Source organism: Toxotes jaculatrix, chromosome 21 (genome assembly GCF_017976425.1).
Source record: "Toxotes jaculatrix isolate fToxJac2 chromosome 21, fToxJac2.pri, whole genome shotgun sequence".
Lineage (NCBI taxonomy): Eukaryota > Metazoa > Chordata > Actinopteri > Toxotidae > Toxotes > Toxotes jaculatrix.
Genome location: NC_054414.1, coordinates 7,322,066 through 7,337,067, shown reverse-complemented (window position 1 = coordinate 7,337,067; position 15,002 = coordinate 7,322,066). Strand labels below are relative to the sequence as shown.

Genomic DNA, 15,002 nt, shown 5'->3' with positions numbered 1-15,002 from the left:
ACTGATAAATGGTGTATTTTAAAAGACTGGAAATCTGAAATGAACATCATATTCGTACTTCTGTCTAGTACTTAATAGATTGTAGATGTACTTAGTTATTTTCCTTGAATTACATTGCTGTGTTTTATTTAATTAGTACATACAGTTTGGGGCTTAATATTTCATAACCATTTTCATTTATAATTTTTTATTGTTATTGTGCTAAAAATGTTAGAAATGTTCTTTTTGTCATGATGTGAAACAGCATTTGTAACACTGACAGTGTATAGCCTCACTTTATGGCAGGGAGATCATCCAAACTTGGCTTTTCTGACTTTAAATGAAGGATTCTTTTACAAAACAGTAATGCACTCTGGACAAAAGAAAAGAAAAGCTGACAATGTCTTTAAAGTTTTTTTTGTTCAGCTGAATTACTATTAACTATAACTATGCACATGTGACTACTTATAATTAATTTGCTCCTAATAAACTACAAATTTTGGTCAACTGAAATATCAGCTCAACCGTAAAGAAATAAACTTAAACTGTAGTGAAGGAGCAATAAAACCGTCTCGTTTGCTGATTTATACACTCAGCAAACTCAGTGCCTGTTATCACTGCTCATATTTATCCTCTCGATTATGTGTTTTTTCAATGAGAATTTGTTTAGACTGTAGATTTGCCCCGTGGCCTTTTCTCAGATGAATGCTATCTAAGCCTGTAATTAGGATATAGTAGATTGCTGCTGCATGTGTACCAGCCTTACCTGGAGGATATGAAAGCTAATTCATGTGGTTTTAACGTCGCTTTAATCTCTGATGCATGATGGGTTTGTGCTGTCGTCAGGCAGTTGTGAATATTCTGATTATTATTTAGGGTTTTGCGTGGGCGAGTATGAAATGCATGCTTGTTGGTGCATGTGCGCACAGACAAACAGTTGCTTATCTAAACACGCACAAACAAATGGCATTTAGCCACAATTAGGCCTGTATTCACCATGGGGCCGCATCGCCTTTTACCATCAGTACGTTGGATGTTACGTCAATGTTGCGTTGTATTTTTTCAGCATTTTCATTCAGTTCATGTCGTGTTATGGCCTCCGCTCCTCCTGCTTCTCACGTACTCCCTTCTCCTATATGTTTACATCTCCTCCTCTCCTGGTCAAAGAGGCCCCGTCTGATTCCCGTCTCTCTCTGCTTTCCTAAACCTGTGTCTTCTTTCTGAGACATTCCTCTCTGGAAGGACAACAATCAGGTCCACGCCGCCCCCTCCCTGCCCCTGCGCAGCCTTAAAAGGCTTCCCCAGCTGGCGTCTTTCTTGATGATGAGGTCTGAGTGTTTATTACTGGGTGCTCTGCTCTCCAAACAGTTTCCTCAGCGTGGCCTCCCCACTCCGATCAGTTAACACACAGTCTGGCACGCAGGCACGGTTAATGGAAAAAAGGACCTGGATGCTCACAGTGAATGCACGTTTATTGAGTTTAAATGAGAAGCACACAAAGCGCACACACACAGACAGCCATGTCAGGACAATCAGGCAACGTCTGCTTCTTTAATACTGACCGAACAGAGAACAGTAGGTCGTGTCCACACAGTCAAACACACACACATACACACAGAAAGATAAACAGAGAGCAGAGGAAAAAAATACTAGAAGTGGGCTGAATTTATGAGGATTTCTTTGGCTGAAACATTGACATGTTGCAAAAGAGATCTTTCTTGACTGCAGCTGTATAAATCCTGACCCATGATCCCTCATCCTGATTCTTCATTATCAAATCACTTATCATTATCAGGAAAGTTTAAGCTGATTTATGCAATTGAATTAAAGTTAATTTGATTAAAAAAAAAAAAAAAAAATTGTGTTATAGCCAAAGGTATTTCATCAGTTTCCATTCACCCTACGTGCTCCATGCAGTCTTTCTTTTTAAGTTGTATCTCAAACTGGTTTCTGTCTTATTGCAGTTTTAAATTATATATATATATTTTTAACTATATTAAACTATGCAATTGCTTAGCAAAAAAATACCATATTTAAAGACTACAAAACCAGAGCCTCTCTGTCTTCCTAGATGTCTGCTTCTCTTCATCAGTATAGACAAGACAATAATCAGCAAATGACCCAATTTACTGGTCAACTAATCCCCAACTGCCAGCTGCAGTCAGTCACCTCATCAGCATATTGTTCTCATGGGGTGACCCGATAGCCGAGTGGTCAGGATGCATTTTACATGGCCGCTCTGTCCTGGACAGTGGGTCCTTCTTTTGACGCCTGTGTGATCAGACCCTTTAGTGCATGTCTCTCTCTTCTCTCCCCACATTTCCTGTTTCTCTTCATTGTGACTATCTAGTAAAGGCTTTAAAATGACGTTAATATACTTACTTTTTATTCTTTAATAGCTTCCTAAATTGTACAAAAGAATGATTTTATGCTTCTAATTAGCAAAGTTAGCATGATAACATGTTAAGCTAAGATGGTGAACATGGTAAACATACCTGCTCAGCATCAGCAGATTAGCATTAGTCACAGCAGCCTAAACTAGCTCTTTATGTTGTATTATGTATTTGTAGGAGTTCATTTCCTGTGCAGCTCTTATCAAATTAGCTGAATTGTTTGTATTAGTGTTAATAGTGGATTAGATTTTAATGCAACTGCCAGTTAACATACCTGTGGTTCTTTTCGCCAAGTGCGAGATGTTGTTGTAAGTAGGAGGGGTAGTGATTGTCGTGAGTAAGATAGTGCAGTCTTACTGAGCCAGTAGCATGGCTGTTATGCACAAATTCAAAATTAAAATTACAAATTTAAATCACAAATTTACCTGTTTACCTTTCCTTCTCTCTCTAGGGGTACGGCTGACTGGTTCGGGGTGAGTAAAGACAGCGACAGCACCCAGCGATGGAGGAGGAAGAGCCTGCAGCACTGCAGCCATCTGTACGGGGGTCTGAAGGCTCAGGTGATGAGGGAAATGGAGCTCCACAGCCAGGACAACCTCTCCCTGGCCAGCACTGAGACCCCTCCTCCCCTCTACCTCCCACCACACCACCCCAGTCACCACTATGGCATGCAGAGGGTAGGCCAGCGCCTGGGGAGCACTGAAGGGATTAGAGGAATAAATGGGACAATTATTCACTTTTTTCTCTTTTACTTCTTTCACTTCACTTCTTCCACCCGTTCACGCTCTTTCTTTATTACACATTAGATTTTTGGCGCTTGCTTTACCTCTTTGCTTTCTCATCTTGTCTAGGGTTTGATTGATGGGTCTTTGAAAACTAAATCTAATCTAATCTGATATCAATAATTAATAATAATTAATAAGATACAAAATGCTCTTTGAATTCACTAACTTTATCATTGATTACTGAGAGGCACCTACAGGAGATGTGTTTCAGCTCAGTTAAAAAATATAGTGTCTGTAGTAACAGAATTTTTTTTTTTAGCTAGAAAGCTAGCAACATGATACCATGATGGTAACTGGCAGCCCAGGTTTAATAGCTTGCTGCAAGTGATGATTTATAGATATTGATATATAGGCAAACATCCGCTGCTAGAGTGACTAATTTAATCAATAAACAATAATGTTTACGTAAAATATCAGTTGCCTGTCACACCTACTTTCCATCTGATGCATCAGTCTAACCCTAGTTTAGATGTGTGTTGTGTGCATCCCTGCTGTTCACTATTCCTTCGCTATGTGTTCACTGTTGTGTTTACTGTTTGTGGCTGAGTATGAAAAGTACTGTGTGTGTGTGTGTGTGTGTGTGTAGATCGTAGACCCTCTGGCTCGGGGTCGTGCCTTCCGCATGGTGGAAGAGGTAGACGGCCTCAGTGTCCCGCAAACTCCCATCACACCCGGCACCGCCTCGCTCTGCTCCTTTTCAAGCTCCCGCTCAGCCCTCAACCGGTTGCCACGACGACGCAAACGGGAGTCTGTTGCTGTCATGAGTCTCAAGGCTGCAGCAGCACTTATGAAGGTGTTATTTTTTTTGTTTTAAACAGTGGAATTTATTTTGACATTTCTTTCCATCACCAGATATTTTGTGCTTTGCAAAATCTGTGCTTCAAACTCCTCTAAGCTCCTGCCAACCCCGGGTTTCCTGCCACTGAAAATACTTGTCTTCTCTGTACAATGTGAATGCACATTAGGATAAGCTATAACTTCCATTATGAGCAAACAGTAGTAGATCACTGTAATCAGATTGTGGTCTTGTTCTCTGAAAAGCTCAGGAGCTTAGCTCAGGATATACAGATGAATACTTTACATTTTTTTAATGCTTTGTAACAAACCTTTAAAAGACCAAGAGCATAGTCTGCCTGTAACTGACACATTTAAAAGCACTGTGTACATACACACACACTTTAATCTCTATTATCTCATGTTTTGAGATTCCTAGAAAAACTCCATCTGTTGTATTCTGATGTGTCCCTGTCTCCTCCACCTATGAATGGATGGGATTTATTTCTGACTTTTTCTGTATATTTGCATTCCTGTCTGTGTATTCGTGTTTGTGTGTGTGTAGGCCGGTTACGTAAAAAAACCTTAGATCAGCTGTCATGTTGTGGATTAAGCGCTTACATGTATCATACTGTAGTGTGCAGATGACTCTCTATGCGGCCCACTGGCTACAGACACACCCATATAAAGGGATGAATGGATGTTCAGTGAGTTTTTTATTAGTGCCTGTTGAGCCGAGGGGAGTTTCGCCAGCAGATGGTCCACGATAATGCACAGCGAATTCTCAGATATCCGCTGGATTACGATCAGAATATTCCAGAAGTGCAGAACTAATCCAGTGACACAGAGGTCACTGATGCTACGCAGCCATCAGACACAGTCATTAAGGAAGGGGATTCCTCTGTCAGGCTCAGGGTATACTGTGTATGTTTCTGCTAGCCTCTGTCAATTTCTACAATACCACTGGTGTGAGCAGAAGCATTTGCTGATGTAAGTAAATTACTGTGATGTACTGATATAACAGTGATACACTGTTGTGTGAAAATGCTACATATTTAATATATAATATATAATATATATTATGCATTATGTATGATGATAATGTAATGTTTTTATATTTGATAATGTTTCTTTATTCTTATTCTTTAGTACAGAAAATATTATTGCACCTCAGTCTGAAGTCAACAGATGATGATGTTTGTGAGCGTGTTATTTGTGTTTGTTAGGGCCGGACATTAGGCGAGAACACCCCTGGACGACATCGCAGACGGAGTTTCATGCCTCCTAGTTTCTTTGAAGACGACACTGTGGACTTTCCTGATGATCTGGACACTTCCTTCTTCACCAGAGTGAGCAGGGGACACACTTTCACACTCTACCAGGCTCAGCTTTAATTTCTTGTCTTAAAACAGTCAGTGCTTAAAACATTCATTCAGAATTATTAAGCTCATTCCAAATTATTTTCTTGTGCTTTGGGCAAAACAAAGTAAAACACATTGATCAAAACAGCTAAATCAAATCAACTGATGTGTTGATTCAAATCACTTTATAAACTGTGATTTTATTTAGTGACCCTTGCCCTGCCTTTGTGCCCTCTTTCAAATGGAATATATTCTGAGTTGTTCAGCTTTGAATTCCTACTTACTTAGTTGTCATCTTGGTAGGACGGCCTGCAGGATGAGTTGTCCAGCTATGCGGATGAGGTTTTCGAGACACCATCGGAGGCTGCCCTCAAACAGCTGGATGAAAGCGAGCTCACAGGAAGCGCGCTTGATAAGAATGAACTGGAGAGGAGTCACCTCATGCTGTGGGTTTATGTTTTTCACAGAATTTTTCATATGCACACATGAACCAAACACAGGTTTTGCAGAACTCCGTCTAACGCATTTCTTTCCTCGCAATTCTTCCCTCTGCTTTCCTCATTCCTCATTCCAGGCCTTTGGAGCGAGGATGGCGGAAAACAAAAGACGCCTCTGTGGTCCAACCTAAAGTGCGTCTGAAACAGGAGGTGGTGAGTGTCAATCAGCAGCGGGGACAAAGGATTGTGGTTCCTGTTAAGAAGCTGTTTGCCCGAGAGAAGAGGCCGTATGGACTCGGCATGGTCGGTCGTCTCACAAACCGGACGTACCGCAAGCGCATCGACAGCTTTGTAAAGAGGCAGATTGAGGACATGGATGATCACAGGTAAGGCAGCTGATTCTGTTTTTCCTTGGGGGGATGACCGTTCCTCTGTGGTGAAATTAAATGTAGTTTTTTTTTGTCAATATCCCAGCAAATGGAGGCTGAAACTGTTTTCCTCTCCTCCTCAGGCCTTTTTTCAGCTACTGGATCACATTTGTCCATTTGCTCATCACCATTCTGGCTGTGGCTATCTACGGCATTGCCCCTGTGGGCTTCTCGCAACACGAAACTGTTGATTCTGTATGTATAGTTTACAGTGTTCAGAATCCTTTGATTGGTCTATTTGTGAATGTAAGTGGAATTTGCTCTGGAAATGGATGACTGAGTAATACAAATAACCTTTTTTCTTTAGGTGCTGAGGAACAAAGGGGTTTATGAAAATGTTAAGTTTGTGCAACAACAAAACTTCTGGGTGGGACCGAGCTCAGTAAGTATTTTCTATGTTACCATCTTCTATCTGTGATTGTGCTCTGGTGGTTAAATTAGGAAAGCTCCAGTGTAGAGTTGCTTGTAGTTGTCTAGCTAGCTTAATTAATTAATTAAAACTGTTACAGTTAGATAGTTAACACTAGAAGTAAACTGTAAAAGTAATAGATACTTGCTAACCACTGGTCTAGATCCACAACTTCACCTAGCCCGCCCCTCCCACTGTCCTGCAGGAGGCACTGATCCACCTGGGAGCTAAGTTTTCCCCGTGCATGCGTCAAGACCAAGAGATCCAGAAACTGATCCAGGAGAAGAGAGCGAGGGAGAGAGAGTCAGGCTGCTGCGTGAGGAACGATCGCTCCGGCTGCCTGCAGACTGTACAAGAGGAGTGTTCGGTCAGTGAAGGCAGAGATTTTTAGAGTCAGACGACTGTTACCTGGCCGTTTCAGTAGTGTCATAATCAGGTGTTACTGGTTGATAAAAGAAATTCTTAAGCTACTTCTGTTTGTCTTCTCCTGCAGAGTACCCTGGCAGTGTGGGTGAAGTGGCCTCAGCACCCTAGTGCTCCCCATCTGAATAGTGAACCACGCCAGCATGGTTCAGTCTGCCATCAGGACCCCAGGTAATGTAAAAAATGCCCTCTGTTAACAGACATGATGTTCCTCCATGTGTGGACTGTATTTTTGTGGCTCAGTCAAACTAATAGAAAACAGAACTATTCACTCATTTTATTCAACTTTTGTGCTTGATTTTGTAGAATTTGCCTGGAGCCAGCCTCAGTTTCACCTCATGAGTGGCCTGATGACATTACCAAGTGGCCAGTGAGTACAGTTAAATTCACTCTGTTTGATACTCAGCTTAAGACCATAAAAATGTTGATATAATCTCCATTTTCATATTAATTTGGCGAAACAGCACTGCAGGGTTTTTCCACTGTATTAAAAGTATTAAGCTGTTTCAAAACCTTTCCTATGGTTATGATGCGTAGGTTTGTACAAGGTACAACTCTGGGAATCACACCAACCTCCCCCACATAGACTGCACCATCACAGGCCGGCCCTGCTGCATTGGAACCAAAGGACGGTAAGGACCAATGTCACTGAGGGAGGAGAAGGCTTTGACTTGCCACTGCGGCTCAGCCTGTATAGATTTTCTGTTGCATATGCCAGGTTGAAAATCTCTCAGCTCCTTAAGGCAACGTAACCTCACACTAAATTAAACGACACACAGACTCTTATGTATATTAGACTTTTTAAATAATTCCTTTCTGCATTTTCTTTTTTTTTTCTGTGAGCTCTTGCTAATGAAGCTAATGATATGTGTCACGTTGCAGATGTGAAATCACTTCCAGAGAATACTGTGACTTCATGCACGGCTACTTCCATGAGGAGGCTACTCTGTGCTCACAGGTAGGACAAACAGGGCACACAACAACTTTTACTATATTTATAACATTTTCTTCTACTCAAATCTGATCTGACAGCTGCTTTTTATTTAGCAACTCTACAACAGTTCCTGTTTTTGCTAATTCTAGATGCTTTTTCCCAGTCAGTGTTTCAGAGGGTATCTGTGATGCATTCAACCTCGACATTGCTCTGTAGGACATTGTCTTATAAGGACTATGTGCTGACAGATTGTACCACTGGCGCCTGTAGTGAGCTGTGAATTGAAGGACTTTGGACTGAATTCAACACTGTCATGTTCCTCCATGGCGTGGCAGTTGATTCTGATTGTCTTTCTCCTGACTTTCTCTTTCTCCTCCAGGTGGCTTGTATGGATGATGTGTGTGGTTTGCTGCCTTTTCTCAACCCAGAGGTCCCAGACCAGTTCTCCAGACTCTGGCTGTCTCTCTTTCTTCATGCTGGGTGACTGAACTCCCTTCAATTTATTGTCTATTTCAGAATAGGCCTCAGCGTTTAGATGTGAAAATACAACCATTTCATGTGCCTAAATCACAAATGTGAAATATCAGGTGGATTTGGGTCAGTGTTAAAAATAACTGACCGGCTGGCTGTGTGTCTGTGTCCGCAGGATCCTGCACTGCTTGGTGTCGGTGTTGTTCCAGATGACGGTGCTGAGGGACCTAGAGAAGCTGGCTGGCTGGTTGAGAATCTCCATCATCTACATGCTAAGCGGCATCACTGGAAACTTGGCCTCAGCCATCTTCCTGCCTTACAGAGCCGAGGTACAATGTCACCCTCAAAACACTTAAACACCCAACACTTTATGCTTCTTTCAGGACTTTTGTCAAAGACTAGTTTTCTGATGAGCTGAGCAAACATTAATCAGAGAGTTATCATCTTTTGCTCTCTCTCAGGTGGGTCCTGCAGGCAGCCAGTTCGGTATCCTGGCCTGTCTGTTTGTGGAGCTGTTTCAGAGCTGGCAGATCCTCGAGCGACCGTGGTGGGCGTTTGCCAAGCTGCTGGCCATCTCAGTCTTCTTCTTCTCCTTTGGTTTGCTTCCATGGATTGACAACTTTGCCCACATCTGCGGCTTTATATCGGGATTCTTCCTGTCCTTCGCCTTCCTGCCATACATCAGGTAAGCAAAGAAGGGGGTGTATAGAAGCATAGCAAGAGGAATAGTTAACACTATGAAGAGGCATGGATTTTATGTGAACATCTTTGTCTCTTTTAGCTTCATCATGAGGTGAATAAACCTTGGTGTGTTCTCTTTAGCTTCGGGCGTTCTGATATGTACCGTAAGCGGGTACAGATCTGTGTCTTCTTGCTGGTCTTCCTGGGTCTGCTGTCCGCGCTGGCCGTTCTCTTCTACGTCTACCCCGTGAAGTGTGACTGGTGCGAGTACCTCACCTGCATCCCGATCACCGACAAGTTCTGCGAGAAGTACGACCTGAACGCGCACCTCCTCTGAAATGTCAGCCGGACTGTCTCTGGACGTGCACTGAAGCTGGACTGGTCACAACATTTCAAAATGCTGGATGGTGATGTAGCTGAGATATGCATATTTAGATACAGCGCAGCTTGTGACTGGGCAGGATCATTTCTCCTGGAATAACGAGCAGCATTTCAGGATTTTATATTGAGATATGACTTTCAGATGTGTTTGCTGAAGTGTTTGGAACGATGAAACAGACCGTCGAGACAGACAGATGAATAAAGGCTACAGGTGAAAGCCTCCAGGCGTCTGCATGAGAACAAAACTTGACTGAAAAGGAATAACAATTGATCAATGTGAGACTGATCTATAGCTGGGCTAATCAGTGACCAGTCACACCAGAGGAGAGTTACAAAGGCAACTGTTCCCTGCCAAATTCTCTACCTGTCTTCTTACGTGACTTAGCAGCACCCCTCAGTGGCCAAAAGGAGCAGTACACCCTGTCACAGTGTCACAGAGGACGAGCTGGGGACTTTTGTTTTGTACTTTTTTTTACTGATGTCCAGACAGTTTACTGGAGTTTCTTAGAGTTAAAACTCGGACTCTAAAATGCTTCAAAGTGCCTTATTCTCACTCACATTCACTCACACACACACACACACGTTGTCTTTTTGTGCCATGTTTCAGTTTGTGTCAACAGTTTCTGTTAGACACTGAAACCTTTGTAGGGTTAGGGTTAGGGTTAACCCTAACTGTATTTCACAATCTGACAAAACCATGTAAACTATGTTTTTACACAGCCTTTAATGCACTTCTTTCACAGATGGGTTTTTTTTTTATATTCACCCTGTGTTACATGTAGAGAACACAGTTGTATGTTAATCTGCTGCATTGTGAATAACTGTTACGGAGGTGAATTTGTGTGTTCTCTTTTTCTTTTTTTTTTAGTCAAAGTGGTTGCGTTTTAGCTACCAGACAATAAACACAACAAGACACAAAGATTGGCTCATTTTTTATGTCTGTGTGTTTTTCCACAGAGGAAACGTCCAGAAAACTAACCTACACTGCTCCAGGCGGCGCTTGGATTCACAGCCCCTGCATCACTCTGCAGGTTACTGTCTTGTAAGTATCGCACACTGACCGACTGCACCACTGGAGCCTGCAAACTCACTCTTCACCACAATTATATTTTAAAAAAAATATTTTTAAACAGTATTGGATTAGATCTAATTTGAAATGCGACAACAAATTGTTGAAGGCTATATCCATTCAAAGTTTATTAAATTGAAACTGATCTGAGAGGCTGAAAGTAAAAACACAGTCGCCAGCTGTGGTCAAACTGGTCAGTTATCTAGAGGTTGGCTTTAGTTTCTTGGTCTCCTGCTAAATGTCTTCTTCAAGTCCTTATTGAAAACAGTGATTTATGGTACTAGGGTGAACTGACTACACGTGGTGCTTATAAGACAGGATGTGCAGGGTGACACGGAGGGTGTGAGTCCGAGCCTCATCTGGAGCAGCACAGTTTAACCATCGAGGTTTGAGGAGGAAAAATAATTACTGGAAATGCACACCTGAACTGATCACAAGACACAACTATTAATCGCACAACTGTTCTTAACTACAGCTCCTTAATCAAGTATCTAAATAAAAATATAAATAAATAATGTCTTGGAAAGAGAAAATAAAAATGAACATAGCATCTTAAATGTTAGATTTATTTCCTGTAAATCGTCAGTCCATATGTATTTATGAGCAAACACAATGGTACTGTAATATTGTTGGTGTACACGTTAATACCAATAAGATTTCAGCTTTGAACAACTCAATTACGAGTTACCTCAACATGCTGCACTACCTATTTAATATATCACCTTCTTGAATGTTTCGCAACAGACCTTTTTCATGTCAGACATTTTGCCTTGACATAGTTGGAAAAGTTTCAGGATCCTGGCATTGTGCGTGTGGGCTCACTGCCATGACTTACGTACTTACTTACATTGTTAATGTTATTAGTTCCACTAGTGCTGTCTCTGCTATGATGACTCAGAACGTCTGCTTTAAAATAAGTCATACTGTTCAACCTGAGCAGCTACAAGGCTTTGCTTGAGAGTGCAAACAGATCAAGGTAGAGCTGTAGTAGCCGTTGTTGTGGGGCACTCTGAATAGTGGTACAACTGAACATGTAATTGTGTATTACCAAAGCTCACCTTGAACACTTCACACAATACAATAATGAGGTCTTTCAGGACTTTTTGAAGTGTACCCACATGTCCTTGAAAAAGAAGTCCTTATAAACCCTTGTGTAAACAGGGTTCTCCAAAGAGACTATTATTGTTTTTCTCCTTGTGAGCAAACATAAGATGCTTTCTTGCTCCCATAGAATCCCTGACAGTTCTGCTGCATTACTGAATACATGAGTTTCTGCCTGTTACCTGAGGAAGAAATGAGTTTTGTTATTTATAGGAATGGCCACTAGATGGCAACCCAGGACCTATTTGACTTATAGGTTGCACCTGGGACAAGAGTAAACAAGTGTAAGACAAGTGTTATTTGGGATTTGAATGTCATTATTTCAAACAGAAGGTTTATTAGCTTGCAGAACTCTTACTGGTGCCCCTGTTGCTCCTTGTGTTGTACCACTGGGTTTGTTCATTCTGTTGCTCTCCTCCCCTCCTCTTTGAGTGCACACACACACACACACACACTTGTATTATATCTTTGTGAGGACATCATTGACATAATGCATTCCCAAGCCCCTTACCTTAACCTTAACCATCTGAACTGAATGCCTAACCCTAACCATAACCAAAACACATTTCTAACCTGAACCCTAAAACCATGTCTTAACCCTCCAATTTAAAGTTGTGAGGACCGACCAAAATGTCCTCACTTTACCACAGTGTCCTCACTCCGTAAGCTCTATTCTCAAATTGGTCCTCACAAAGATAGATCTACAAACACACACACACACAATGACATCTGTATGCACATACACACACACACTCCCACACATGATCGCTCTGGCATTCATTAAGTCTTGTCTGTAATTGAGTCTAAATAAGTGTGTACTTATGTTAGAGAGGAGCTCTGAGAGGCTGAACAGCACAAACACAGTCAACACTGGTCTGCATACAAAATACAACACTAAGACTTAATCTGTTGGCACTTAATGCTGCATTAAGTTGATTTAGGTTTTGTAATAATCTATTGGGTGTTCATATTCCACTTTGACCTCTCCCTGTGATCAAAATACAATAAGATAAAATAAGTATAAGTATAAGAAAAATGGCCACTTAATTAATATGACATTTATATGCATACTACATAGCTTCAACTTTGACAAGTGGTCACATATGACAATTTACTGGTGCAGCCATGAAGATAAACAAAACAGGTGTGTTCACTTTCTGGCATTGCAGCAATGATGCAGTGTTTCCCTGTTCTTCCTCCACACACACACACACACACTCACATACACACAGAAACAGACAGAGCGTGATGGAGACCTTTGCTGTGGCTCGTCAGTGTTATTGATTGTCAAACTGTGTGACATTTCGGTTGTTAGGTTATTTCAGGGCAGCAGGAATTTCTGCACAACTTTTGCAGTGCCCTTTTTTATGAAGTCTTGTTGTTCATGTGTTTCTGAAGAGGGTTTAGTGCTTCTGCTGGCATTTTATTTGCGTGGGTGACAAATCAAGAAGGGAAGCAGAAAAAGTTTTTGCAGGGATAGTTTGACATTTTGGGAAATACACGTATTCTCCTCCTTGCGGAGATTTAAATGAGAAGATTGATACCACTATCATGTCTGTAGTGTTTGCTAAATATGAGGCTACTGCCAGCACAGGTTAGCTAAGCTATAGGCACAAAAACTTGTTTTTATACATTTTGTTTATGTGCAAATTAAACAAAGAAGACATAATGTATTAATTAATGAGCTTTACAGATTCTGGTATGTTGATTCTTAGCTTTGGACAGAGCCAGCCTTAGCTGATTCCCCTTATCTATAGTCTTTGTGATAAGCTGAGCTCACTGGCTACATATTTAGCATATAGACTTAAGTTTATATGACAATCTTGTTTGCACACAGTTTCGTATTTACACATGCAGCAGATATTAGCACAGCAATAATGTCAATATTAGCATTTATTTGGCGTTGTATGTCTGGTGACCTGGCAAATGTATTTTCAATGTTAACTCCCCTTTAAGTCTTCATCAGCTCCAAAAGGAAATATTTAGCTCTTAAGCTGCCAGATGTTCCACTATGTTCGCCAGCTACAAACTAACTTTGTCTGTCTCTTATTTGGTGTTGGGCAGGCAGTGAACAGCTATGAGAGCTGTGAGAGTCAATCAAAACAGAAACATTTCTGGCCAGAAACCCCAAACAATGAGCTGAAAGGCCCTACAATGCACTGTAGAGGTGACTGTAGGGGAACTGCAGTCAGGTGACATTTCCACTTTGAGCGACCCCTTTCACATTGTCACATTGTTTTCACATTGTGATATGATTTATTTTCATTGTAGAAATGTTTATTACAGCAGCTTTAAGCAAGGTCTGAATATTGTAAATTACACATATGTGAGCCAATATTCTCTGTCCCCCTCCTCTTTCTCTTTTTTGTCACTATAAAAGCTGGTGGTGCAGCTAATAGTGACAAATTAATGACCCTGCCAACATACAGATCCTGAAAAATCATCTCAGGACTCATCTTATTCTGTCATGTGGCTGCTTGGCTTAATAGAGGCAGCACCCAAAGCCATTAGACCCCCCACTCACTGCCTCCCCCATCCCCCGCAGACTCCTCATAAGAAATTATCTCTGCCCTCTCCTCCCACCTCCACACACTTCTCCCTTCTCCAATCCAACTCCCGTCACGTCCTCATCCTCCCGTCCATTTTGTGCCTCCCTATTTCTATCACTCATTCATCATTTGGTTTTTCCAACCCCCACCCCCCCAACTCTCCATCACGGCTCCTATAGAGATGGTAATGTGACATGAAGAGGATGGTATCTACGAGCCATTGATCAGCATCAAACAAGACACATTTAGATACCCCTTAGATACTACCCCCCCCCCCCCCCCCTTTCCTCCCCCTCAACTTACCTCATCGTTTAATGAATGGTTGTTTTTTAGGAAGAAAATTATGTCAGGTTTCCCATGTCAATGGCAGGTATTTGCAGTAAACAGGAGAGAAGAGAGAAAAACAATACAAAAGGCTGAGAAGAAATGAGATAGATAGATAGATAGATAGATAGATAGATAGATAGATAGATAGATAGATAGATAGATAGATAGATAGATAGATAGATAGATAGATGTAGCTGCTGTTGTGTCTGCCAAGGAGGGTGACCCTGAAATGGGACCCTGACAGCTGGCCAACAGGTGGCCACTGACAGACCCTCTCTCTTCATTGTGCATGGATCAGCCAAGAAACACACACACAAATACACACACACTCCTCAGACTTAGCACCCAGGCCATTGGGTGAAGGAGGCCAACCAAGAGGGGGGAGGGGTGTTTGTGTTTATCTGTATGTGTGTGTGTGTGTGTAAGAGAGCAATGGGGGAGGGGGAAGGTAAGGCCTAGCACACACCTGTCTGATGATCCCACCTATGGCAGAGTTGATG

General features: G+C 41.7%; 1 protein-coding gene across 1 annotated transcript in view; it reads left to right on the top strand.

The window, feature by feature from the left end:
* rhbdf1b (rhomboid 5 homolog 1b (Drosophila)) overlaps positions 1-11,821 on the top strand; it is a 33,951-nt gene extending 22,130 nt beyond the window's left edge. Inside the window, exons 4-19 of the mRNA XM_041029286.1 lie at positions 2,824-3,049; positions 3,744-3,950; positions 5,158-5,280; positions 5,596-5,738; positions 5,867-6,115; positions 6,241-6,352; positions 6,465-6,539; positions 6,772-6,933; positions 7,060-7,160; positions 7,296-7,359; positions 7,527-7,621; positions 7,872-7,947; positions 8,303-8,403; positions 8,570-8,723; positions 8,856-9,079; positions 9,217-11,821. Coding sequence (XP_040885220.1) covers positions 2,824-3,049; positions 3,744-3,950; positions 5,158-5,280; positions 5,596-5,738; positions 5,867-6,115; positions 6,241-6,352; positions 6,465-6,539; positions 6,772-6,933; positions 7,060-7,160; positions 7,296-7,359; positions 7,527-7,621; positions 7,872-7,947; positions 8,303-8,403; positions 8,570-8,723; positions 8,856-9,079; positions 9,217-9,412 — 2,308 coding nt within the window. The 3' untranslated portion in view covers positions 9,413-11,821. The remainder of the gene's footprint in view (positions 1-2,823; positions 3,050-3,743; positions 3,951-5,157; positions 5,281-5,595; positions 5,739-5,866; positions 6,116-6,240; positions 6,353-6,464; positions 6,540-6,771; positions 6,934-7,059; positions 7,161-7,295; positions 7,360-7,526; positions 7,622-7,871; positions 7,948-8,302; positions 8,404-8,569; positions 8,724-8,855; positions 9,080-9,216) is intronic.
* The last annotated feature ends 3,181 nt before the right edge of the window (positions 11,822-15,002 follow it).